Raw genomic sequence first — 27,816 nt, forward strand, 5'->3', positions numbered from 1 at the left:
TTAAACTCTGTGCTTCTTTTCCAAAATMGAGACAGAGAGTTGTTCTGTGTTGGGGTATAATATGGATCTCAACATTTCTCAACATCTCTGGGAAGATCACTTTTTCCCTGTGTGAATAGAGCGGCTTCTATTCTCTAATTTGTTGTGCAGGACTGACAGGCTTCCACCTAGGTGTGTAAAATAAGAATMTATAATTAGGGGAGTGAGGTGTTGAGAGGTCCTGACAGTATCAGAGACACACTCTTCCAATTGTCTTGCCTTTGAACCGTGAAGACTGAMGAGTCTCACATGTCTTAGGAAACATGTGAAGAATCCTTGTTTATCAACCCTCATCCTTTTAGGAAATGTGATACAATAGTTTTTTCCATAAGGTTTTGCAACCCATGATGCAGGTTGTAAAATATAAAATAGGGTTTCTAATATGGTTTACATCACATGCGTGTGTTCTTTATCCCATTAAATACAGTATACTGAATCTAACAGTAACTTGCACACTCTTGGTAAGGACCCTGCTTCAATGTCAAGACCATATCCACCCAGTTACTTTTCCAAATTACACTATCTTGTTTTCCATCTATGTACATTGATGATTTCGAGGCAGCACTCAAAACACTTTCTTTTAAAAGCTGCTTTTCAGAATAATCCAASCTGTGCTCAAAACTATTTCCTTGTTCCTTTTTTAAATTATTATTCGAAAACCATAGATTTATTTGATCACATCCATCTTTTTATTGACCAAGTCCTCAGTGAACTGGTACCGTTGGCACCCAGTTGGCARTCATGCCTAGTTATGTCAAATGTGTTTGGACTGAGTGCAGAACCATGTGAAATGGTGATCTGCTAGAGCTAGCCCAGGCACTTGTCTCCGTGTAGTCTAAATAAAATGTGACGGTCAAAACACACCAGTTCAGACCAGAACAATATCATGGTGTAGGGTGATGCATGTGTCAACATCATGTTCTACAGGCTCAGCACAGCTTGCTGATGAAACACTTGGATTAACCTCTCCTCTATTCCTGGGAGTGTATAAAAAAATGTTTCTAGAAGTGCTGATCTAGGATCAGGGACCGTCATGTCCTTATAATGTTATTCGTTATGATCTAAAAAGCCAAACTGATSCTAGATCAGTAATCCTACTCAGAGACACGTTTTGCTGTTGACATTTCTATTGAGAACGCTCCCTCTTGTTGACTCATATAGACAAGATGAGACAAATGAAAAAACGGGGGGAACAGAAGACAAATCGTACGAAAGAGGAAGTGAGATCARTACCCATATTGGGGCAAAGTGCGCCAGATAGATCATGCCTGAGTTAAGAGAAAGAACAGCTGTGCTGTTTTGGGAAAATAAGAGAAAGTACTGATTCTGGTCACACACACACACACACACATATAGGTTTCAGTTTAYCYCGTGTAAAAGCTATCAATAAACTTACAACAAGAAAAAACGTAATGAAAGAATGACCAAAGGATATGAAAGCAATACCAATCCCAGAGGGCCTATTATGCACTTATTAATTAACAACATTGGATGAACTCAACGCAATGGCAATTCAAGTCCATAACACAAAACTATACAGTAGTAGGCTTACTGTCCATATTGTTGTGCAGGTTTGTTTGTCAGTGTTGTGTATAAGCTAGGCCTACTTGTCTGTTATCCCCACCTACCTGTTATGTGTGTCTAGCAAAATAATGATATCAGCTGTAGCCTAGATTGCAATCAAATCACCATTTACATTAGGATATTTTTGGGAGAACTTGCATCTGTGTAAGGTGTGAATATACTTTGTTTGGGCTAATTGAGTGACATAACAATAGAACAACTGCTGAGGTACAACCCAATTTTTGAAATTGCACCTTGTGTATTCTACTATTAGAAATTGCACCTTGTGTATTCTACTCTTCTTACTCAACAGTAAATTGAGACCCCGACTTTTGGAGGGAAATTCATCGCGGGCCTACAAAAGGGGGGCTGCCAGTTTCCCATCCCTGGCCTACATGACCAACGCACAGCACAGCACAGTTCGAAGGTTCGAAGTTAGAGGGAGGAGATTTTTCTCCAATATCGGGGCGGGGTCTTGTGACTCACCATCAACTTCCTCATAGACAGTAGAGCCGGTGAACTGTGTCACACTTCAACATTGTACAGTTAGAGGTCTGAGTAGACTGCAGTGAAAAAGGAACGGGAAAAATTGTACAGTWTAATAATCTGCCACTGGAGTAGCGACCGGCAGAAATTCTCATCGTTTGAATGTCTGGTGACACAGCGCGAGAGGTGGGCTTCGATTGTCAAGTCGCAAAGGTGCATTCAACAGCAGATATAACGTCGGGTAAGCGCGATCACCCACTCTACCTAGAATAGTGAATTACAAACTTTTCGCCATCATATCTCCACTGTTCTTAGGTAGACCTACGCAAACTCTAGAGTAGGCCTACACACACGTTTCTTATTCTTTGCACATGGATTTACTGATGAAAACCATTTTCTTTTTAATCATTCTATTGTGCTATTTTGAGTCCCATTCATTGCGCATTTTAGCGTGATGTCAGTAATGTAGGCATAATATGCATTTATTGAAYTAAATGCGTTTAATTTGAACTTTTCAGTTTTGAACTTTTCATTTGCAATGTGAGGCAGAAAAGAAGTTCAGCAGTGCTCCCGGATTCTGAATGAATGAAGGATAGATACAGCAATGCATATAATGCATGTCAGGACAGGAAGAAAGGAACATCCGACAATTTAGAAAATAACCTACTTTGCAGCTGTTTTGTCCATATTATACTAATGAGACTAAGTAACCTGAGAACAACTGGAAATTGAGACTAGACTATACTTGTAAACTAAAGCTTTCTACTGGACAATGCAACAACGGGAGTTATAAAGTAATTCCATTACAGCATGTACGCTTTTGTTGTCTCACGTCATGCACGTCAGAGCCTCAGAATGGGATCTTGTGCCTGATGATATGTCAATTTCCATATGACGTTTCTACTTACCACATTTCTAAAGCAACAAATGGTCAATAGCTCCCACCTAAACAACTCCAATTATGTCCTTTATAAGTATAGTAGGAAAGGTGACCTAGTAGGCTATATCACTTCATTCGTGGATTTCTCCAAGTCCAAGATATTTAATATGTCTACACATTGTTATTATGTCTACTAACTCAGTATTTAACCATGTCTTCTATACAAGGGTATAGAAGTGCTGAGATAATTGGAGGTTCTCTAGACTTTTTAGTGTCCCTGAACATGCTCCAGTTGCACTGAGGGAATATGAACATTCTTGCCACTTAGCACCTTCAGTAATTACACACAGTGATAACTGGGACTGAAGACAGAGGGAGCCATGAGTGGAGAAGAGAGGGAACGATTGCAGGGAAAAGGGGACTATTCTTGTCACGGAGTMCTGGCCTGTCCAGTGCCCACAGATGGGTTGCATTCCAAATGGAGCCCTATTCCCTACAGTGGAGGCTGCTGAAGGGAGGACGGCTCATAATAATGGGTGGAAAGGAACACATGGAATGGRATCAAACACATGGAAACCATGTTTGATCCCATTCAACTGATTCTGTTCCAGCCCTTACCACAAGCCTGTCCTCCCCAATTAACGTGCCACCAACCTCCTCTGATTCCCTACAAAATATGCAACCCATAGGGCCCATATGGCTCTGGTCCAATGTAGTGCACTATGTAGGGAATAGGGTGCCATTTGAGACGGAGCCATGGAATACTTACCACCACTATTCCCTCTGTTTTTCCCTGGCTTTCGTGCTACATGTCGTACCTCAAGGCTGTCATCAGGACTGGCATGCCTGGGGCATCCTGGCACTGATGGAGGTTGCTAGCTGAGCAGTTCCCCCCTCATTGATTCGGTGGTCAGTCCCCAAGGCTGAGCAGTTCTTGGTTAGAACACTTTGGGAATCAGTATGGAATAAGCAGGAAAACCTGGGAATTTTGCAACCCTAGTCACGTTTCTGTCTCATCTGTTGCCGTTTCACACGTGTTACATTGGGCGAGAAAGGGAAGATGTGGTCACTGGAAGATAAATCATACCCTTAAAATAGCTGTGTTACCAGGCTTACTGTGAGTTCCAGACCGACTAGGTAAGGCGCCAGCGCAGTTGGTTCTCCCTTGCATGCTGCCTGCCTCCTGCTTCACCTGGGACAACTTTAGAGATCCCTGGTTTCCTACACCTAAAAGACTACAATAGACACAAGGCTGTTGACAACCAAAGCAACCATTACTGCAGTTGTTTAGCAGTTAACCCATTTCCTGTAGTTTGTTTCATGTAGTAATTTTATTTTCAATTTCTACTTCAAGTGGCGCACACTTTGTTAATAACATGTATTAAATAATGTCATTAAAATAAGTTGACTCACCCACATAAGTATACCTGGATGCACATGTATCAACTTTGAAATATGTTTTTCTTTGTTTGGCTAATGGCTAGGCTAATGTGGATTCTACCTAAGTGCAGACATGGCAGTGGTAATAGCCTGCAATTCACATCTCCAATGTAGATGGCAAAAATTAGTTTAACTCAGTGRCCGGCCTTTTTCCCTCCAAACATTGTTCATTTAGCAGCATTGCTGCGGGAGCTAGGCGATGGAGACCAGCTACAGCGCTGCTCAATTCACTGCCCTTTCGCCGACGCAGGRGGTGARTCTTCTTCCGTCGGCGGCACCATTTAGGTTGGCCCCTAAGGTATACTTTTTTTTGGCTATGAACCGAGCGCGAACCGGCAGAGTTCCCACATTGGTTGTTGCGTCACCTCGCCTTAGCTGAGGAACGCACCCTTAACCTCTCTCACTAAGGTGTCAGAGGTCTGACAAACTACAGTGTTCTTTGACGGAGCCTCTCTTCTGGGTGTGTTGGTACAATATAACAGATGCTCAAGCTAATTTATAAATCGGCACCATTCCAATTACACTATATATATATATATATATATATATATATATATATATACATACATACATACATACAAAAGTATGTGGACACCCCTTCAAATTAGTGGCTATTTCAGCCACACCCGTTGCTGACCGGAGTATAAAATTGAGCACACAGCCATGTAATCTCCATGGACAAACATTGGCAGTAGAATGGCCTTACTGAAGAGCTCATTGACTTTCAACGTGGTGCTGTCATAGGATGCCCCCTTTCCAACGAGTCAGTTCGTCAAWTTTCTGCCCTGCTAGAGCTGCCCCGGTCAACATTAAMTGCTGTTATTGTGAAGTGGAAACGTCTAGGAGCAACAATGGCTCAGCCGCGAAGTGGTAGGCCACACAAGCTCACAGAATGGGACCACAGAGTGCTGAAGCGCGTTTGCAGCACTCACTACCAAGTTCCAAACTGCCTCTGGATGCAAKGTCAGCACAAGAARTGTTAGTTGGGAGCATCATGAAATGGGTTTCCATCGCCAAACAGCCYCACAAGCCTAAGATCACCATGCGCAATGCCAAGGGTCTGCTAGAGTGGTGTAAAGCTTGCCGCCATTGGACTCTGAAGCTATGGAAACGTGTTCTCTGGAGTGAGGAATCACGCTTCACCATCTGCCAGAAGAACACTACCTGCCCGAATGCATAGTGCCAAATGTAAAGTTTGGTGAAGGAGGAATAATGGTCTGGGGCTGTTTTTCATGGTTCGAGCTTGACTGCTTAGTTCCAAAGTTCTTAATGCTACAGCATACAATGKCATTCTAGACAATCCTGTGCTTCCAACTGTGTGGCAACATTTTGGGGAAGGCCCTTTCCTGGTTCAGCWTGACCATGCCTCCGTTCACAAAGCGAGGTCAATACAGAAATGGTTTGTRGAGATCGGTGTTGAAGAACTTGACTGGCCTGCAAATACAAATACTGGCCTGCACACAGCCCTGACCTAAACCCCATCAAACACCTTTGGGATGAATTGGAACGCCGACTGCGAGCCAGGCCTAATCGCCCAACCTTACTAATGCGCTTGTGGCTGAATGGAGGAAAGTCCCTGCAGCAATGTTCCAACATCCAATTTGTAAGTCGCTCTGGATAAGAGCGTCTGCTAAATGACTTAAATGTAAATGTAAATCTAGTGGAAAGCCTTCCCAGAAGAGTGGAGGCTATAATCGCAGCAAAGGGGGCATCAGCTCCATATTAATGCCCATGATTTTGGAATGAGATGTTCGACAAGCATGTGTCCACATACCTTTGGTATTGTAGTGTATGTCTTATAAAAGATCTCATCAATTATTTTAAATAAGCTATTGATTCATAAACAAGGATGGAAATAAGTGTCTTACCATTGTTAATCTTATGCAAAAACCTTCATTTATTAGCTCAAATACAAAGCTTGTTTCATAAACATGGATATAAATAATAGTAATCCTTGTCTTTGATCTATGCTAAATTACATTTGATTTATAAAATTAGATTAGACGAGAATTAGATTACTTTCGACATCGATGCTCTTAATTTTACTGTGGCATCACATTGTCACTTATGAAAGTCAAAGATCATATCCCCAAGACATGCTAACCTCTCACATTAACAATAACAGGGGAGGTTAGCATGTCTACGGGGTATGATCTTTGTCCCTCTCTAGGGTCCTATAAAATCAGTGTTGCGGAGAACGCGCACGGAATCACAGAATCCAGACATTAAAATGGAATTCAACAATATTAAAACATTTTATTGAGCATAGGAAATCAACTAAATGCAGTAATATGCCAAATGTCATAAGACATGAACAAAATGCATCAGTGAATCACATTTTCCCATAAGCTTTCTGAAGAGGCAACGGCACAGGAATCCCCCTGTCCTAATTTGCGCATTTGTCTACCACTTTGTGTTGCTGTTAGCGATGATGCTAATGTAAGACAACCTCTTCTGGTAGATGGAAAGGTTCCAAAAAACCTTCTCAATTAAATCTTAACTACAAAGTAGCCTATGCCTACCTGATTGTTTGTATCAATCCAGTGGCCYTTTGTTTTGTAAAATCTGCAATCACATGAGCATTACAGAAACATTGCTAACKAAATGGTCTCAGGATGGTGCACAGTTATATTTAAAGGGTAACCACCCAAAAAACGAAATTGTCTTAGATTTTTTCCAGACCTCAAGTGGTCTCCTGATGTGGTTTAAGCATTGTTGTGGACTTAGAACACCCAATTTTGTTGTTTTCTATTAAAGGTGTGATTTTGAGAGCAAAAAGCAGGGGAAAACAGAAACCTGGAAAATAAACACATACTTTTTTTTGGGGGGGGGGGACTAACTGAATCGGGGCATAAGATTTGACAGATTTTTATAAGGCCCTACCTATGTAAATCCAAAATGACACACTACATTATTTACCATTAATATCTCTTGGGCACAAAATAATCTGAACAACAAAACAAACTGCAAATGCATCCWACAAGTTTGTAGTCACAAGCTTGATGTAGTCATTGCGTGCTAGGAATATGGGACCAAATACTAAACTTTTGACTCATTTATTTATAGGAATCTTTAGTAGTGATGGGAAGTTCGGCTCTTTTTACTGACTCTGATCTTTTCGACTCCTTCAGTCAAAAGAACACATCTTTCAACTCATTTTGTTCATTAGAGTCKGTAATGTCCAGAACACGCAGGACCCCTTACCAGTGAACAATGAACTGACAACTCTAAAGAGTCATGGTTCTGCAAGCCTCTCGTTCACATGTCATTCCTCATAAGGGACTTATTGGAGCTGTCGTTTGTCACTGAGACTTGGACATTGTTTAAAGCACAATTACATTTGTAATTGTGTGACCCCAACGATTCATTCTCGAGTTTGAGTTTGTTGAGCAAAGGCTGTGTGTACTGTATGTTTTGGTTCTTCAAATCTGTCCATAACAATCAATAATAAATTAATTGCATTAATTCTTGCACCATGCGATCAGTTATCAGTTCAATACATGTATATAATTGTGTATTTTACCCACCTTTTCTCCCCTATTTCATGATATCCAATTACGATCTTGTCTCATCACTGCAACTCCCCAACGGGCTCGGGAGAGGCAAAGGTCGAGTCATGCGTCCTCCAAAACATGACCCCCAACCCGCGCTCCTTAACATGCGCCTGCTTAACCACGAAGCCAGCTTCACCAATGTGTCAGAGGAGACACCGTTCAACTGACATTAGAAGTCAGTCTACAGGCGCCCGGCCCGCCACAAGGAGTCGCTAGAGCGCGATGAGCCAAGTAAATCCCCCCCCTGTTTTCTTCTTTATGCTGCCAGCAGCATGAAATGTTTCCCTGCGCGCATATATGACAGACAGCTGTTGGTCGGAGCACAGCTCCTGAGCCACTGAGCTGAAGGAGTGCGTATTAAGTCATTAGAATAATGAACTGTTTGCGAACTTCACATCACTAATCAATGTCAGTGTCAATCATTTTGATTTAAAAAAAAATACTTGTTAAACAAAATCTTTCTCTGAGCAATTTCTTTTTGTGTGAAACAGTTTCCCATTTTTTTGTTTTTTTGTTACATACAATATTATTTGAATCATTTATTTTATACAGTCATTATTGCTCCATCTTTATCAAGGGTGTCAATCATTTCTGACCCTACATGGACAGTGGTAGTTCAGCTCAAAGCCACGTACTATCGTCAACTTTGAAATCAAACAAATGGCTCTTCCTCTCACTTGTACACCACAACTCAACTTCCTCCTATGAAGAACTGTGTATCTGTAGTGTCCTGCTGTGCCAACAAGGCCAGTCTGATGGTTTTACAGTAACTTTTTTTCACAAGAGGGCAATAAAAGCCAAAAGTAAACATCCTTTATGTAGTGTCTGGCATTCCAGCCTTGACCCAGCTTATGGAGTATATCATGTATTTGTTTGCCTCCCTTTCCTCTTTTCTCTCCATGGCATTTTAAGCGATCACATTCTGTTCCCCGGGCGCCGAAGACGTGGATGTCAATTAAGGCAGCCGAACCCCGTTACCTCTGATTCAGAGGGGTTGGGTTAAATGCGGACGACACATTTCAGTTGAATACGTTCAGTTGGACAACTGACTAGGTACCCCCTTTTCCCTTTCTCTTTATTTGGAGYTCTCTGTGTTTTGCTGAAGGTTAGCWGTTCTCTGTTTTTGYAGTGGTGCCATAATGACTRGTAATCAAATGTARCAGTCACATACACATTTTTTGCAGATGTTATTGCGGGTGTAGTGAATTGCTAGTGGGTGGGTTTGGGGGCTGACAGTTTCTAGCCCATAGTACAACGATGACGGACAATCCACAGTCAACTGCTTGCAGGTTGTTAGAGACTGGAATGTTGAATTGTAGTTTTGACACTGCACACCTTTCGTTCCCTCTTTCTCCAACTCTGTTGTTGAGGAAGCTACTGGAACCTGTTACTTTTTGCGGTCTGCTTGCTGTCTATTTGCTGACTCTCAAACACTCTAAGGGGAATCAGTATTGCGGTATGTGAAATATTGGTTAAGATGGCCAGTTACTTTAAGACCGATGTAAAAGCTACCCAGGCAATCTGAACACTAGTTCTTCAGAAAATAGAACATTATAAAGGTATTGAGCACACAAGTGATCCTGAAATGAACCTGTCAAGCATTACCTCCAAAGCAGGCTTTTGTTTCTGTATCCTATATCCTCAAACCACAACAGCCATTTCCCCCTTCTTCCTGCCTTCCTCTGGTAGTCASACTAGCCACTAACCAAGCACCCTTCAATTGAGTATGGGGGTGTGTGGCAGGCAGCTGGAGTGTGTCTGGCCTGTCTGTGAATGGGGGGAAGTGACCTCATGTTTCCTGCGTGAGTGGGGGTGGGTGTCCAGGTGCTGCAGTGTTATTGTGAGGGGGCACGGCTTCCTCCAGCGGCTATTTTGTTGGTAAATGGCTGAAATCCGATTCTGAGAGTTTGACCCCCTGCGGGAGGCAACGTYGTTAAAAAATWAAWAWAAAATCACCTTTATTTAACCAGGTAGMCCAGTTGAGAACAAGTTCTCATGTACAACTGCGACCTGGCCAAGARGACGCAAAGCAGTGCGSCAAAAACAACAGTTACACATGGGATAAACAAAAGTACAATCAGTAACACAATAGAAAAATCTGTATACAGWGTGTGCAAATGAAGTAAGGAGGTGAGGCAATAAATAGGCCATAGTGGCGAAGTAATTACAATTTAGCAATTAACACTGGAGTGATAGATGTGAAGATGAGGATGTGCAGTAGAAATACTGGTGTGCAAAAGAGCAGAAAACAAGTACAAATATGGGATGAGMTAGGTAGTTGGTTGGATGGGCTATTTACAGATGGGCTGTATACAGCTGCAGCGATCGGTAAGCTGCTCTGACAGCCGATACTTGAAGTTAGTGAGGGAGATATAAGTCTCCAACTTGAGTGAATTGTGAATTTACTTATTTTTATATATAGTTTTTTGCAATTCGTTCCAGTCATTGACAGCAGAGAACTGGAAGGAAAGGCAGCCAAAGAGGTGTTGGCTTTGGGGCTTTGGGGATGACCAGTGAAATATACCTGCTGCAGCACGTGCTACGGGTGGGTGTTGCTATGGTGACCAGTGAGCTGAGATAAGGCGGCACTTTACCTACCAGAGACTTTTAGATGACCTGGATGGAGTATGTAGCGAGGACCAGCCAACGAGAGCATACAGGTCGCAGTGGTGGGTAGTATATGGGATTTGGTGACAAAACGTATGGCACTGTGATAGACTGCATCCAATTTGCTGAGTAGCGTGTTGGAGGCTATTTTGAAAATGACATCGACAAGTCGAGGATCGGTAGGATAGTCAGTTTTACGAGGGTATGTTTGGCAGCAWGAGTGAAGGAGGCTTTGTTGCGAAATAGGAAGTCGATTTAATTTTGGATTGGAGATGCTTAATATGACTCTGGAAGGAGAGTTTACAGTCTAGCCAGACACCTAGGTATTTATAGTGGTCCACATATTCTAAGTCAGAACCGTCCAGCGTAGTGATGCTAGTCGGGCGGGCGGGTGCGGGCAGCGATTGGTTGAAGAGCATGCATTTCGTTTTACTAGCATTTAAGAGCAGTTGGAGGCCACGGAAGGAGTGTTGTATGGCATTGCAGCTCGTTTGGAGGTTTGTGTCCAAAGAAGGGCCAGATGTAGGTGCTTCCTGCTCTGCTGTCTCTTCTCTGGTCTCTCTCTCAGGTATAAAGGTTATTTAGGCCATATTGTTGTTCACTTCTCCCCTCACCCCTTACACTCTTTCTATCATAAATGTTTCTTTGGTCCCTCCTATGACATCAAGTAATCCTTACTGTCTACCCAATCTTGTCAATGCATGTTGTGTAAGAGTTTGGCTATTCCAATAACATTTTGTGAGAAAGCCCTGTCCACGCTCCGAGCTGCGTTGGCACTGCATGATGTCAGCGACAGCTCCGTGGTCCTGTGACGAAGCAGATGTTTTAGGTGCGTGATTCCTGTCGCGTCATCACCCCCCCCCCAGTCATGTATCCGGCTTTGTGAGTCAGCCATGACTGGTTCCCTGGCTGCGCCCAGACCTACAGCAGGAGGATGTTGTCTACTGCAAGACTATGAGAAGTACAGCTATTGAGTTGTTGAAAGGCATGTAATCATATTTAGGCCCCTTTGCACAAAACAATCATGTGACATAGTACAATTTTTGTTTTTATCCTGTATTTTAAGCCTCATCCAAAAATAAGAATTAGACAAATGAAAGCAATTGGCTGAGGATGATGCTGGACCATCTGACATGGAGAGGACAGTTTTGATAAATAAAAAAAGGTATCAAAAAGAAAAACACATGGCCCTAGTCATGACGCAAGACGGACTGTCTAGTTAGTATCAACACCTCCCTCGTGATTAGTGTTATCCTGTTAGAAAAGGTTCACCATTTGATGGCACATCTATAGCGAGTTAACCTGCCATCTAAGTTGAACTGTTGTGCAACAATAGTGAGGACAGTGTTCAGTCTGGTTTAGGCAGGCTGATGGTTGTTTTCAGCGTTTGGCATGCGTTTCTATTCCCCTCGCCTAGACTTGCAACACTGTTCGAGAATGTGCCCTAGAACACTGGCAGCCACACCACAGTGCCTTGTCAGTTGTAAACATCACTCTTATTTTCCAATAAATGGAGGCCATATATAAATCTTTATTTTTTTTCAAGCAAACATGCCTCCAGAACCAACAAGCAAGTCCCATCAAGCCGTGTAAAAGTGCACAAGGCACACATTGCGAGTTTGAGGACACATTGCAGCAGTTTTGAGATAACGAGTAATGTGATGTGTATTATGAATTTCATACATACAGTAATGGTTACGTTGGGATGTGGCTAATGATTAAATCATAGGATAGGCCTATATGGTTAACAGAGGCACTTGGGGGGGGGGGGGGAGAATGTAAGGCCAATAATTTATACAGCGTGGTAGGGTGTGTAATTTCGCCTTGCAACAAACTGGGAAAGACATTGTGATGAGGCCTCTTTGCTGCTGTTCACTCAGCAACTCTATGTCCTCCATTGAATTGGGAGTMTATATGTTATACAGATATATTCGCCATACAGTAACTTAAACAGCCCTTCCGRAGCTGTCCCCTGTAATTACTTTGGCAACTCCCAAAGCATTTATTTTCGAGGACCGTGACCTACCAGAAACCTACTGTCTGATAACAATAAAAGGAATAACAATGAGGAAGAAGGACGAAGTTTTATCGAAGTCCATTCATCAATCAACCACATAAACCCAAACCTTTTTTCTGTTTGATTTCTTCTGATGATAATAATACATGGGTTTTATATAGCATCTTTCAAGACCAAGACACTTCTACTCTGTGAACTTAAGGGCGGGCCCAAAAACCACATCTGTGGGACAGACTGTCCTGAACTCACCCTTTCGTGATAAGCATGTAGTATCTCTTGTCATCTTTCAGTAATCCTATTCTCGCCTAGATTTACACCTTTTGGGTTGTTCTCACACACCAAGCATATGGCCTAATTGGCCTTCACTTTGAGGCATTGTGGCTTGCTATGATCCCCACCACAGAGTGATGCTCAACAGCCCTGAACAAGGCCCGGCGCTAATGCTAACGATACAACCAGAGAGCATTAGAGGGCCTGACATCTTTCCACAACAGCATTCTCACAAGGCTTTCTCGTAACAGTGATGTCCTGGCGTAGCAATTTGCCTGCAATCCTTGTTTGTTCCAACARGCCATCAGCGCCATCAACACCACCGCAGTGGCTTTGTCTTTATATGGTTCGGCTACCCACCTCGCCCCAGCACTCACTCACCCGCGCACACGCTGAGCTAAGTGCCAAGGCCGGTGTATTAGGCGTGATTGCTTCCCAACACTTAATGAGCCTAGCCTCCCACCACATCTGCAAGAAATGAAACCAAATGACTGTGACATCATCACAGATGTGGCGTAATCGGAGGAGAGTCTGTGTGTGCGCATTTCCTTGAATTTGTGTGTGTTTGGATGCGTGTGGACACATTTTTGTGCAGATATTGAACCCTGTACCATAAGTTGTTATTCACGTCTCATCTTTTCTGAAGGGGCTGTGGTGAAGTGTGTCCGTGCGTAAACTCCTCAACCCAAGTTATGGATTGGCTCACCCTGGACGACCCGTCTTGCATGAATGCGTTAAAAGCTGTTACTTGTACAGATTAGATATGCATTTTCTCCTCTTAAATTCATATGGCTGTTTATTTGGAGCACAGCTGCGAGTGAGTGTGTTCCCCTCTTTAAGTAACACAAGCAAATCCCTGTTCCGCATGATGAAACTGGTGGGCCATCAAGAATGTAACTCCTTATCGGGTATCTTCAGTAGCCGTCTCTCTCTCGCTCTCTCTCGCTCTCTCTCCATCTCCGTGGTTGAATAGACAGTCGAGTTCTCTACTCAGAGGCAGGCAGGCTGAGACAGGCCAGACCGACCTGCCACKTTCACACATTCCGATAAAGGTGTGAGCGTATGTCACTCCGTGGACCTTAAATCGAAGTGTATATGACAAGTTGCCCAAGTCCAACATAAACATAGGGGAGTGTTTACTTGGCAGCAGCATGGGTACAGGTTGGCACTAATGTGCAAGAGTCAAAGGCAGAGTGGGAGGGGGGGGGCTGTTCCCATCACAATGCTTTGTACTTGCAGGAGCCATAAATGGGAGAACGTGTCCTTGGCTTGGCTATAAAAGAACACAAGCTCCTGGTTGATGAGGAGTAGACGGAGGTGATTTACGACAGGACGGGCAATGGAGAGCCACTGCCAGTGATCTTGAATGAAGGGATGCAGAGAGATGGCCCAAGAGGAACACCGTTAATGCTCGTAGGCCACTGACAGGTGTGCCTGTCACAGCATGGCTTCCTCTGAGATTGCTGCAAGTCCCTACTGTTTGGTTGGCGTTCAGTGCATACTAATGTTATTGACTCTCGCTTGTAATGGTTTGTGTTAGGCAACTAGGCCGGAGAAATTCCACTCCCTTTTTTCCCCCCTGCGCATTAAAGGTAGACTCAGTAATATGACGTAGATGCAGAAAATAAACACACTTCCGCAACAGTCTTGCATCTCTCTATCTGCAGTGCTGCTCATGGCAATGTAATTTAGCGGCAACTACCTTTAATTCAACAAAGAACGGAAGAGAACGTAATTTTATCAGACACACTTGATTAAACTGTTTACCTTTAGTCATACAGTCGGATCTATGAGATCATTGGACTAATGTTCTCCAAAGAGCGTAATCTGTTTGTTCGATAGGGCTTGCAGAACCGAAGGGCGGATTAAGCCCAGGATGTRTGTGGTAATTGAATATACACTGTAAAAAAAATAATATCTAGTTTCAACTAATAATAATTATTAACAGCCTTTTTTAGTTTACTCAACTTTTCTGTTAAAGTGTTACCTGCATTTAACTGTTTTTAGTTGGCCCAAACTTGGCACCAATTTGAAGTCAGCCCAAAATTCTGTCAACATAATGTGTTTGCTAAATTTGTCTCAGGTTCGTTCAACTATTATTTTGGCATGTTAACTAACMAAAGGCTGAGGAACCAATAATAATTATACTTAACAAAAATATAAATGCATTGTGCAACAATTTCAAAGATATTCCTGTGTTTCAGTTAATATAAGGAAATTGAAATAAATTCCGTAGGCCCTAATCTACGGATTTCACATGACTGGACAGGGACGAAGTCATGGGATCCAGGCCGACCCACTGGGGAGTAAGGCCCAGCCAATCAGAATTTAGTCTTTCCCCACAAAGGGCTCTACTACAGACATCAATATCTCCCCCCCCCCCGCAGGTGAAGGTCCTGGGCTGGCGTGGTTACACATGGTCTGCGGTTGTGAAGCCGGGTTGGACATACTGCCAAACTCTCTAAAACAACATTGGAGGCGGGTTATGGTAGAGAAGTGAACATTCAATTCTCTGGCAACAGCTCTGGATGACATTCCTGCGGTCGGCATGCCAATCGCACGCTCCCTCAACTTGAGACATCTGTGCCATGTTGTGTGACAAAACTGCACATTTTAGTGGCCTTTTATTGTCCTCAGCACAAGGTGCACCTGTGTAATGGTCATGCTGTTTAATCAGCTTCTTGATATGCCACACCTATCAGATGGATGGACTATCTTGACAAAGGATAAATGCTCCCTTACAGGGATGGAAAACAATTGAGAGAAATAAGCTTTTTGTGCGTATGGAGCATTTCTGGGACATTTTATTTCTACTCATAAAACATGGGACCAACACTTTACATGTTGTTTATATTTTGTTCTGTGTAGTTGAAACGACTACAATTTATTTATTTTTCTTCTGTGTAACTCATTCCAGAGCAGAGACCAGAACATCTAACACGTTTACCAGCACAGATGGGACCCAGACCTTAAATGCCYTAGAGGTTCTGTTGATGTTGTGTTGTCTGCTGTTGTGCACATTTTCTTTGAGGTTCCCAGGCCTGTTAGACTCAGTAATGTAATGTCCAGACTTTCTGGTTCTCTGATCAAGACTTTTATAAGTGTCTTGCTACTGTCAATCAAGACAACTTTGTGTGTCTACATTCGAGAGGGAGAGATGTCTTCACTTGAAGGGGACTGTGACATCCATAGAAACAGAATCTATTGGAGTCTTTGTTCATGATGACATCACTCCCATGGCCCTGACCATCAAACACCAAGCTGACCCTTACTGCAGATGGAACCCTATCCCTACACATGACCACTGACTTTGACCGTGACCCTGAACTGAAAGGTTTAGAGGACCTTTGGTCAGGGTGAAATCTATAGTTTCCCAGCTGCATTCCTGTTTAGGACTTTTACACCCACACAGAGGCAATATTCTTSAATCCGTTTCAATACTATGCTTAGGTTGTGAAAAATACTAATGTTGCTCTAATTCTGCATTGGTGCGAGCTGGAATATAATCGCTGCTTTGCACTGTTCAGCTCTTCTCAAAAGGTGTAGAGCCGGGGTGCTAGATAGCCATCCATGCACGTTGCCATCTCKATTCAGACTAACTTCATGGGGGTTGCCYGATTACCTCTCTCTTCTCCACTGACACTGTCCAGCTGTACATTCTCAACGCATCCACCCATTCCTCTCGAGCAAAGTCTGGCAAACATTATTAGTTGTTTGTTCTCTACTTTTTGCCATACGTTAGCAATTCAGTTGCATTTTAAGGGGAGTAGGAGACCTCGGCATCCAGCATCAAACAGAACCACATCCAATGCAAGTGCAAAATAAATTAAATCAATGAGTAGAAACGGGGGAGCGCCAGACTGCTTGGTAAGCAGTACAGCATAGGGCCAATGACACCAACACCATGACTTCACCCCGAAAATATTTCACCCCCCTCGGCTGCCCTCATCCCCTCGCCAGCTTTCTCAAAGAAGCTAGTAGATGGAAACTGTATAATGTTTTGTGATGGCTGAAAAAAGAATTAAGAAAGCGGTGGCACCCCATTGGTCAAAAACTGGTTGAATCAACGTTGTTTTCACACTTCAACCCCCAAAAAATGTAAGTTATGACGTTGAATCAACATGGAAAAGAGATTGGATTTGCAAAAAGTCATCGACGTAAGGGCATTTTTAATCACTTTTCAACCATTAAAAAATACAAATAATAATCTAAATCCAATGACGTGACATTTTGTTGAATTCACAGAAGTTGACAAGCTAGACGTTCAACTGACGTCTGTGCCCAGTGGGACTGATGTTAGAGGGCTTTCGGTCTTAAGTCGGCATATAGATAAGGATCATTGGTCAGACCACGTCATACTTGTTCTCTGTTGGACACAGATCATTTGTGTATGGTGTATGTGTGTGCTCTTACACATTCCTGTGTTTTTGTATGTGTGTGCCAGCTTTTTAACCTTTACAGTGTAGCCAGATTGAAGGGTGTTTACTGTWGAGTGCCGTGGGATGCCTTTTGTCCCCATCTGTGGTTGACTGTGACGCTGTGCAAGCCAGCAGCCCACTAATCAGGGGTTGTGCAGTAAATTTAGTTAATTTACACCTTGTGTGACAAACATGTACTTTTAGTTGATCGATGGAGACGTTCTCAGAGCAGTGACTAAACCTGGCGCCTTTGACTAGGGAGTGTCAGTCTGTCTGCCAGGTTTCTGTCTTTTCCTGTCTCACTGCTAAAGTAATTTTCCTGTTCCTACTAGTGTTGCATGGTATACCGAAACTTCGGTACTTTTTCGATACTAGAACATGAAACGGTTTGGTACTAGAACTTGTTACTTTCGGTACTTCTGTGAAATGTGTCTCACGTCGTCTACTGATTGAGAGAGGATCGTGTCTGTCTTACAGCGCAGCCGATGTCCCCTTTTAGTGCGAACGCACCATTCCTGCTCCACTTACTCATTGCTAGCTCTAGCCTGTGCTGAGGAACCACTGCACTCACTGGGAGTCTGGGCTGCATCACCAGTTATGCTGCACAGAAGTTAACACACTTAAATAATGCAACACGGCATTTAGAAATGTTAAACTGTTAATTTACTGTTCGCAAAACAACGTCCATTACAGACTAGAACACTTTATAATGCAAGATTCCGGTAGCTTCCAGCTTTGTAGGTTAACTTTTTCTTACTAGTTTACAGCTGAAGCTAACATCAATACACTACCCTAGTACCTCGAAACATAACAAGAAAAAAAACATATTGTTGAAATCCAAAGCTGATTGAATAAAGMTTTTGGTGACATTCACTTCGTCTCCCCCGCRTCACATCTCTCCCAGTCAAGATCATATTTTCTCGAGCCTTGAACTGACTGTGGTTGTGTGTGAATAAGCGCTAACTTTTACTTTTACTTGCTTCTTCTATGCAAATGTTYTTGATCAGTATAATAAGMCCCAAATGGAAAGGAAACTGTTTCATCTGTAGCKYCATMAAATKAGTCAYACAAAGCTCAATAACACAATGAATGCACACACTTCTATTGAAWATGCATTCACCTGTATTGTGACTCGGCCTAGGTTACATCCTGATTTACCCAGTTTCAATAGATTTACCATACAAATAAATCAATACCATTGTTACGTAGTTGGATTGGTAAAATCGAATGGATTGTATAATTGATTCATTAATGCATACATTCAAAATTCAAACATTTCATCAAATGTAATGACATTGAACTAAATAAGATCTGTCTGGATCAAGTGCAATTCTGTGACTTTGGGTAATACGTCTTGTTTTTTGCCGTGGTATCYTTTRGGTATCAAGTATTGTCATGGAATCGTGATACTAAACCTGGTATCGAAGTAAATATTCTGGTCTCARGTCAACACTACTTCCTACTCTGTTAAACTGATCTTAAGTCCTAGTCTTGAGGTTTCCCCTATACGGTTTCCTATAGCCTACCGTCTCCTAAAGAAGAGACATGTATAGGGCCAGAGAAAGAGTGGGGAGATTGTGGGTGAGCGAGAGAGAGATAAGACATGTCTGCTTGGGACTCGACATAATTCAACTCCACTACCGGTGTTTACCGAAACACCTGTGCTTGCGTACGTTGTCGCTTTGTTTAACCAAAGCGCTGGGTGGACTTTGCATTTWATCACTTTGCAGTGAATTAGGCGGAGAAGACGAGTAGTGTTTTGCATGGCTGCATGATAAAGAGATCCCATGTGACACAGCGAGATAAGAGCGTGACGGATTGTGGCTCTCCTCTGGTAAAGTCGAAATCGGATTTCTTAGATCGGGCTCTCCTTCAAGCGCTTTTGAACACACCAACAGTCAAGTTCCCTGTCCATTCYCACCAAGGTATATCTGCAATTTTTGATAATGATTATGATGATATAAATGTGTCTGAGCATCTACTTATAACAACCTGCCACTCCCCAAATATCTTCTATGACAAGGATGCAATGACCTGSCCTTGACCTGGCTACTACTAGTTCTGACTCATTTRTCCTCAGCAGTGGAGGCAGAAGAAGGACGGGACCAGAGTGAATGAGCACTGAGAATGTGCCTGCATTGCAAAGTCCAGCAAATATTGCACTATATAGAATAAGGAGTTTCATCTCTGGGCCCATGCGCTACCATCTTTCATGCGCAACTGAACGTGGCCCAGGTTCTCAGGTTAGAGAAGGGCAGAGAGATGGAGGGGGAGGGTAGCAGAGGGGAACGGGATGGAGTCCTTGGCAAGGCAGCTTGATTTATGAACACCTTTTGAAGTGCGCTCATTCCAGCCACATGCACAGCCTGTGTTCTGAATATCAGAGCGGGGGGGGGGGTGTTTGTGTGTGAGCCAGGGCGTTCTCCCTGCGGTATGGAGAGGGAAAAAATTGACCCGCGGGTCGCTGACCCCCACTGGCTGCACTGTTGGCTTCTGCAACAGACACGTGACATTCTCTTCTCTCAGGTCCTATGTGAAGGTCAAAGAAAATGAGAGAAGGGAGGGGGAGGGAAGGAGGGGGAGAGAAGGAGGTGGTCCTTTTTTTTGATGTGTCCGCTGGGGATCGTACAATTGGGTCAGGAGAGGCGTGTTTCGGCACAAGCCAGCAGTCTTTCCTCTTTCTTCRTTCCAGAGTCCGGCATGAGGGATGTTTAGTAACTGTGGTTGTGTAAGTTTGTGGCATAATGCAGWTTRTTTTTTTTTTTTTCATGGCCAGCGTGTTTAAAAYTTGACACTTTTCCCTGTTATGTCAGCTTCAGTGAAATCACTGTTTGAATGAGCACAGCTTTTATTGGTCTCTTATACCAGTGAGGAGAGTAATTTGGCAGGATTATGCCTATTAAACCCTAGTGCTTCTTATCCCAGTCTGGTCCGCTCTCTGTCTGGATTGGTTATCCACTCAGTGTGCTTTGATGACAATGACCGGGATCTGCCCACTTTGTTTTTAGAGCTCATTTCCTAAATATATCAAGTTGTTTGATCTTATCGGGTTCATTTATGAGTGGAACAGTCGGAATTGTGAATATGAGCATTAATGACACTCAATGGGGAAGTCGCCACAAAGAGATTTTGTTTTCATCCCAAATGGCACCCTGTTCCCTATATAGTGCCCTATGTTTGACCAGAGCTGTACGTGCCCTTGTCAAAAATAGTGCACRATAGGGAATAGGTTGCCATTTGAGACTCCGCTTTAAACAAACTGCTGGTGTGTGTATGCAGCTGCTCACCGCTTCTGGTCTTCCTGCACAAGTCACCCATTGTCCCCCGATTTTATTTTTGTCTTTGAACCCTCGATCTTCCCATTTTAGCTTTTCAGTGTAAAGAAATGGTGTGTATGCAWACTTTTGCATGTGCTGTATATGTTTGTATATGAGAGCAGTGTCCTGTCTGTTTCTTTGTCTACTTGCTTGTCMCTGTCTGGCGTGTTTATACAGTACGTGTCTGCTTTTCTTTGTGACCGTGTGTGTACTGTGTCTGTGATGGGATCTGTGAGAGCTCTGGGATATATCTCTGTTCTGGGGACAGGAAGGAGCAACTGGCCCCCGCATTGTCTTCGACCCCACGCTAGTCATAGGGGTCACCGTCCAGCAGGAAAGGAACCTACTTCTGGTGTCCCCTACAAATACCAGAATGAAAGAAATGGTCATTATGTTTTTTATGAGTGGAAAATTCAATTTTTATATGTATCAGACAGGTCAACTAGGGGAATGGGACTCTCGAAATAGAAATGCCTGTCTGTCTGCCTGTCGCTCCACCACCATTATCACACCTAGTTATTAGGTCTATTATTCTATTTTTGTACAGTAGATCTTTAGTACGCTGCTTTTAATATGCTTCTGTTATACGGRCCCTTACTGTACAGACATGGATTGACTTGATCCTCAGGTTCTGGAGGCTTTTGGCCAACTTTCCAAGAGTTGCATCAGTTTTGTATACAAGTTTTATTTAGGGCACCTTAGATCCAGCTGTCAGCTTCTACGCCAACGACATGTGTTTATTTATTTTTTTTGATCAGGGTAAAAGGAATGAAGTCGGCCCACTAGTCATGTACAYTATCCGATGAAAGTGAAATAGTTCATCGACGAGCTTGTGCGTACTCATTCAGTGCAAAATTGATCATACGGGGTACGTTGAGTGTGAGAGTCAACATATTTCGRATTGCCACGGTATCACCTCCAGAACGCTGGTTGCTGCCCTCAGTGAACTCTGGGAGGACTAGAAGCAAGGGAAGACTTCACTGCCAAGTGTTTTATGGTGCTGAGGAATGAGGGCACTGTTTACACGTTTCCAAGGAGACCTTACTCTGTGGGGGGGAAGGACCTCTGCATATTACTGGAAATTACTTTTAACGGTGATTCATCCCAGTCGTTTCCCATTTGGCAGGTTCCCTCAGCATTTTCTGGACATACGTAATGTTTTTTTCCCCCTCAAATAAACCCATCTTTTCAAGGTCGTGGAGCGAGTGAGAGAGCGCGAAAGGGCTGGTTTTTGGTGACCGCAATTTACTCTTGTGAGTTGCAGAGAACATAGCTAGGGTAGATGTCAGCTTTGATACTCATTACAAGTGTACTTAACTAGGAACGTTATGCAACACTTCTAATAGGACATGTCTCAGATGCCTATACCTGCAAGCCACAAAGCCTCCAGATAGTCCCTATATAGGTTTGAAATAGAGAGAGCGAGCAATAGGGAAGGAGAGCATTGCCACATTGGTCAYAAATCTGGCGTCTTAACCCAAGGATCAGGTGCCACCATAGCAATCATGAGTGGCCATGTGTGTGAGAGGAATAATTGCTTGCAGTTGTGGCGAGCAGCAATTGCATGTGGCCATCAAAGGGTGCTCAAATTACTGACTGTGCGGGCTCTGAAACTRTACACCAGCTCCTTGATGCCCTCGCTAACTGTGCTGAGTCGGCAGAGTCAGGCGACCACCTGGGAATGGCCAGTTTACAGGAGCCATTTTGGCTCTGTGGCGCGTGGTCTAGCCTTGGTTTTTTGGTCCGTGTGGGTTGGAAATAAAAGGCGGCAGGGAGGTAGGGCATGAGGGGGATGATGTCAAATCAACTTGCTGATGTATTCATGAACATTGTGCTTTACTCTATGTTAAATGGGCTGTGTAGCATTTGACTAGCCAACTTTGTGTCAAAGGTTTAAGGGAACTACACAGATGACCATTTGGTAAGCAAATACAGAATGTGAAGTGTCATTCAGGTCAGATCCCTAGAAACCAGGAAGGATGGAATTTGCATTGTCCGTTACAGACGAACGGAAATCCACGGCTCTGGAAAGGAAGGATAAGAGGCAGTGTATCTTTCACCACTGTCTCTGCATGACGGACCGGGCTCTGAGAAATGCCTTTGTACTGTATATCAAGTTCCTGGTGTCCTATCTCAGCCTTGAGACCAGTCCTACTACAGCAGGGGTCTCCAACATTTTCTAGCTACTTTTAAATTATGAAATAGGTTGCAAACTACTCATGAATTCTTTCCTAGCTTTCAAATAGGCACTATTTAGTATTTTCACATTGTTTTATTTTTCCTGGTTTGGGTTTTTTTCTTCAGTTTTTCACTCTCAAAATTGCAAGTATTCATAGAGAACAATGACATTGGATGTTCTAAATCCATGTCAATGCTTAAATTGCATCAGAAAATCTGAGGGCTGGTGTYATACCCCTTTTAATTGTGCATTTTGCAAAAGAGGAATGTGCTGGTCTAGTGTTGTTTTTACTGCTGCATATATCCCGTGGTGGAAAAGTACCCAATTGTCATACTTGAATAAAAGTAAAGATACCTTTTTTAAATGACTCAAGTAAAAGCAAAAGACACACCCWGTAAAATACTACTTGAGTATCAGTATAAATAATTGCAAATACTTTATATAAAGCAAACCAGATGTCACAATTGTTGGGTTTATTTATTTTTTTACTACGGATAGCAAGGGGCACACTTTGTGTTTCGTGAGTCCGCCAGATCAACGGCAGTTGAGATGACGACCAGGGATGTTCTCTTGATAAGTGTGTGAATTGGACCACTTTCCTGTCCTGTTAAGCATTCAAAATGTAACAAGTACTTTTWGGTGTCAGGGAAAATGTATTGTGTAAAAAGTACATTATTTTCTTTAGGAATGTAGTGAAGTAAAAGTAGTCAAAAATGTAAAGTACAGTTACACCAAAACAACTTAAGTACTGTATTTTTACTTAAGTACTTTACACCACTGCATATATTACGACAGAGTTTGTAAATCAAAAGCCCACCCGATTTCATATAAATAGTCATTATATAATTCCGCCAGGTAAGCTTACTTTGCAGTTAACATTTAATTGAAGGTTTTGGGGGAAGTATTTTTCTACCCAGAAGACAGTTCTCATTGTCACGAACTGGTTACAAGAAGTGAATAAGAGACAACGTGTGCAGCACGCAGACATACAAGGTTAATATTGATGGAACTTAATTGGCAGATATTGTGTCACGTTTGGCTTTTTAAGCCAATTCTGGCTAACTAYGAGTGGGATCATGTGGATTTGATTGGTTAGAGCTTGAGGTGTCTGATACTTGTGAGATTTGTTTATGGCAGTTTGCGCTGGAACACGTGAAAAATACATGCACTTTCAGAATTGTTTGGCGAGCTAGTGATAGGTGGGCTGCGAGCTACCAGRGTTCAACATGTTAGACCCCTGTACTACAGCATAAAATGTGTYACTGAATCCATTTCTATGACTGAATCACTGACCTCTAAATTAGAAAATCACAATTTCCGTACCAATTTCCGTCCCAAAGTGTCAAGTCTTCACAGTTCAAAAATARCTAACAGGTTTTGTTTTGTTTCTGGGTCCAGACATAACAGCCTTGGGGAGGTTGTTGTGTCTGGCTCTAGGTACAAACGAGGGGAGCGGGGAGGGAGGCGATGTACAACACCGGCAGAGATTAAATTGTCACCACGCCAGTAAAGATATTGCATAGGAGGACTCCCTCCGTTTCCCCTTCTGAAGATTAGTGCAAACACCATCCTCTCCGGAGACCAGCTAGGCTGACCTGCTGAATCACTCTGAAAGGGAGCCAGAATGTACTGACCTACTGTAACTAAATATTCTGGTCGTACTGCTCTAGTAGCGCAATTCTCCTTTAGGTGGGAGAAATACAATACTTTTTCATGGATCAAGCTAAGGCAGCATGTTTAAGTTCTGTTGCAAGCATTAATGAAATTTGCCACCCCAAAAAAATAACTACAGCCTCTGACAGATATTCAAACAATCAACTTCCCATGGTATCTACACGTCTGCATTTCCACCTTGCTCCAATGAAGCCTCAGAGGATGATATTGAGCCAAACCCTCCCCTCACCCTGCCAGTYTCTGTAGTATTCAGTAGAGTTCTGTTTTCAAAGAGATGAAAGTGATGCCCTGGCCTATCCCCTGGATCGGAGTGCAGATGACCGGCAGCCCAGCCAGGGGAGGACAGGACCGTGACGAGAATTATGGGCTGGCCTTGTTCGGTAATACATCTGCACGGTGCTGCTGGTCAGTGGGAAACGGGGTAGCAAGGGGACTCCTGGGAATCAGGGCCGTGTTTTGTTCAAGGAGGAATAATATACGCCACCTTCTCATACAGTGGCTTCTGAACTGTACTCACCCCACTCCATATAATACACTCCCTACCCCTACCAATGTCCACTAGGGCCCTAACTGAGACGATTTTCTGTGATGACTGTCAACTACATGCTTGCTCCTTTTTTCAGACATTTCTTTCTCTCTCTCCTTAGACTTAAATGCTACCTTGTTTATAACTTCAGACGCTATCTTTTATTACTACGGCTAGCTTTTTATCCTTTTGTTGAACATGATCTCTATATAGCCTTTTCTCTCAGCTCTTTTGTCTCTGCATTCTTTCACTTCCTGTGTTCCCCTTGCAATGCTGACAGTCTTGTCATTATCTCTCCATCAACTAGTGTTTCCCACTCCGATCTAGGCCGATATCTTTTCCCGCTTGCCCCCCGTCTTTGTCACTTACTGTACCTTTCTCTTTCTCGCTCTCTCCGTTTTTCCCTCTGCCCTCTTAACATTTACCGYCAAATACCAGTGCCGCAGAGAAAGTAAAGACACCCCTTCCTGCATTCTCCAGTCAGTGACTGTCCAAAACCTCCTTTGGCATGCTGGAGTTGACTGCATACTTCCCCGAATCCAAACCAGATGTGAAATTGTAATGTATGGCAGCGTTTTGTTTTTTTTCCTCTTCAAAGGAAGACAAATGTGGGCCAAAAATGTAGTCTTTTGACCATCCACACCGTGATATAAAAATACATCCAGATACATTTTCCAGAATCTAAAGCTGTCCTTCATGATTGGTTGAAAAAGCACTGTAGGATTTAGGCACTTTTTTTCTGTTATCGTTGGGGGAGTTATGGTAAGRTTGGACAGACAGTTGGGGGGGGGGGGGGGGGTATATGTCTTGGCAAGTAAGAATATGGTTTTATCACAATGTCAATTTTGGCATTTACAAAAGTCTGTAATAGGCCTACAGAAATGACTGATGAGCGCTGTGTCACCTCTTCTGTGATTAACTGACATTCTCCATATGATGGTCTGAAACTTCTGTTCCATGTTGAGCCCCATTTAAAAAATAATATATATATTAATTTTTTTCCCTTCGGGGCCAGTTAGCACATATCCCTACTCACTGTGCAAAGTAAACCCTGCTAACATTCTAGCGGAGGTTTGTGTCCCACATAGGCCTGTCCTTTTCCTGGGTTTTCCTCTGCKTCTCTTCAAATCTATAAATCACATCTCTCCTCTACACCTGCTCGCTCATTAAAAGCTAAGAGGAGAGASAAATTACAATTGCCCTGCCACTCATTTGGCCTCCTTTATGTTTACGACACTCTCCCTCATCGGAGTCCTCGGTGTCCTCCCACCACCACACCAGGCTGTGTTTAAATGCTCAGGGACAATGACAGGTTAGGCCTCCTGTGTCTGGTCCTCTGCCCAGCCCTCTTTTGGTGAAGTCAAACCCTCCGCATAGGAACKGTGTACCGCTTTCTCACTACTGAGCTAAACTAAGCTGAGCTGTACTGGGCCTGCCTGTTTACGGTTCCAGCGTAGTTCGCCGGAACCATGTGTGAAGGGCGATATGAGAAGAAAATATCTGAGCCAGCACAGTATGGCTTGAGTCTGCATGATATTATGAAAATGGTCAGTAGAGACAAAGCGTCTCGGTGCTGTTATTTTAGGGATCACAGAGAATAGCGGTGGCCACAGCAGTAGTGTGTTATTGGGCCTCGGGCCTACTGATTGTAGCCTCATGAAATGTGTGAGGAATGAGTATGTTGGTGGGTGGGCCAGGTTGTTCTCGTCTGAKYGTGGGGGAGGAAAGACGTAGAAGTGGCAACTCTTCAGCTGGATCCTCTGTTTGTTTACCAACGGCGTCCGATRTGTGGCTCCACTCCGAGGCTGGAAGCGTAAACAGCGGCGGCCACAGATTGCGCAATGGCTATGCATCCCGACCCGTGGAAGCTATGGAGTGCTGGGGGCGGAGTTGGCCTGTTCCAACCGCAATTAAGGAAATGATGCATTGCTTAACAGGAAGTGTTGGTTTGACGAAGGTTTGACCTACCGAGACGCATCAGAGTTTAAGATATGCCTAGGGCATTTTAATCGTGACGAGTGAGTGCTTTTGTCCTTGTTTTTTTGATGTTGGGTACTATTGGAAAGCAGCTAGCTAGGTTCGGTGTCATATTATCCCCATGTGAATCGTCATTTGGCAGTTAGAAGCAGTGGTCTGAGTGTCTGTTCATTGGGTTGTTATAGTGACTGTGTGTTTGTAAGCGTGGTGTTATCTCGTTTTCATTGGGTTGTTATAGTCACTGTTTTTGCAAACATGGTGTGATCTCGTTATCATGAGCAATTTCCTCTGCTTCCTCTGACTTCATTGGCTCACCCCCTTCCTCACAGTTACTGTAGTGTCTTTATCTGATACAGCGAATGCCAGCGAGTGCAGCTCACAACTAAAAAAAAAAGTACAAACAGATGTTGCACATGAAATGTATCCCCTAGTTTGACTTTGTTGCTTCATTGTGCCTCTAGCCTCATGTCAACCGACTTGCATAGGCCGAGTTACAGTGGCTTCAGAAAGTATTCAAACCCCTAGACTTATTCCTCATTTTGTTGTTACTAAATTCAAAATGTATTACATGGGTTTTTTCTCACCCATTTTCACGCAATACGCCATAATGACAGTGAAACCCTTTTTTTTTCTTTAATTTTTTTTCTTCATTTATTGCAAAAAGTATTTAGGTATTCACACCTCTGAATCATGAATCAATACTTTGTAGAAGCATCTTTGGGTAAGTCTCTAAAAGCTTTCCACATCTGGATTGTGCAACATTTCCCTATTATTTTCTAAATTCTTCAAGCTCTGTCAAATTGGTTGTTGATCATGGCTAGATGAAAATCTCTGGCAAGACCTGAAAATGGTTAAGTAGATGTAAGTCC

The 27,816-nt window shown here is 43.1% G+C and overlaps 1 protein-coding gene across 3 annotated transcripts in view; it reads left to right on the top strand.

The window, feature by feature from the left end:
- Positions 1-2,037: 2,037 nt before the first annotated feature.
- The window catches only part of LOC112069982 (four and a half LIM domains protein 3), a 51,518-nt gene continuing 25,739 nt past the window's right edge, over positions 2,038-27,816 (top strand). The window contains exon 1 of one of the 3 annotated variants that reach the window (XM_024137381.2): positions 2,038-2,329. In XM_024137381.2, the coding sequence (XP_023993149.1) occupies positions 2,251-2,329 (79 nt within the window). In that variant the 5' untranslated portion in view covers positions 2,038-2,250. Of the gene's footprint in view, positions 2,330-8,884; positions 9,016-26,919; positions 26,989-27,816 lie in introns of those variants that run through there. The other 2 variants (XM_070438793.1, XM_024137382.2) reach the window with 2 other exon arrangements.

Source organism: Salvelinus sp. IW2-2015, unplaced genomic scaffold, assembly GCF_002910315.2.
Source record: "Salvelinus sp. IW2-2015 unplaced genomic scaffold, ASM291031v2 Un_scaffold1185, whole genome shotgun sequence".
NCBI lineage: Eukaryota > Metazoa > Chordata > Actinopteri > Salmoniformes > Salmonidae > Salvelinus > Salvelinus sp. IW2-2015.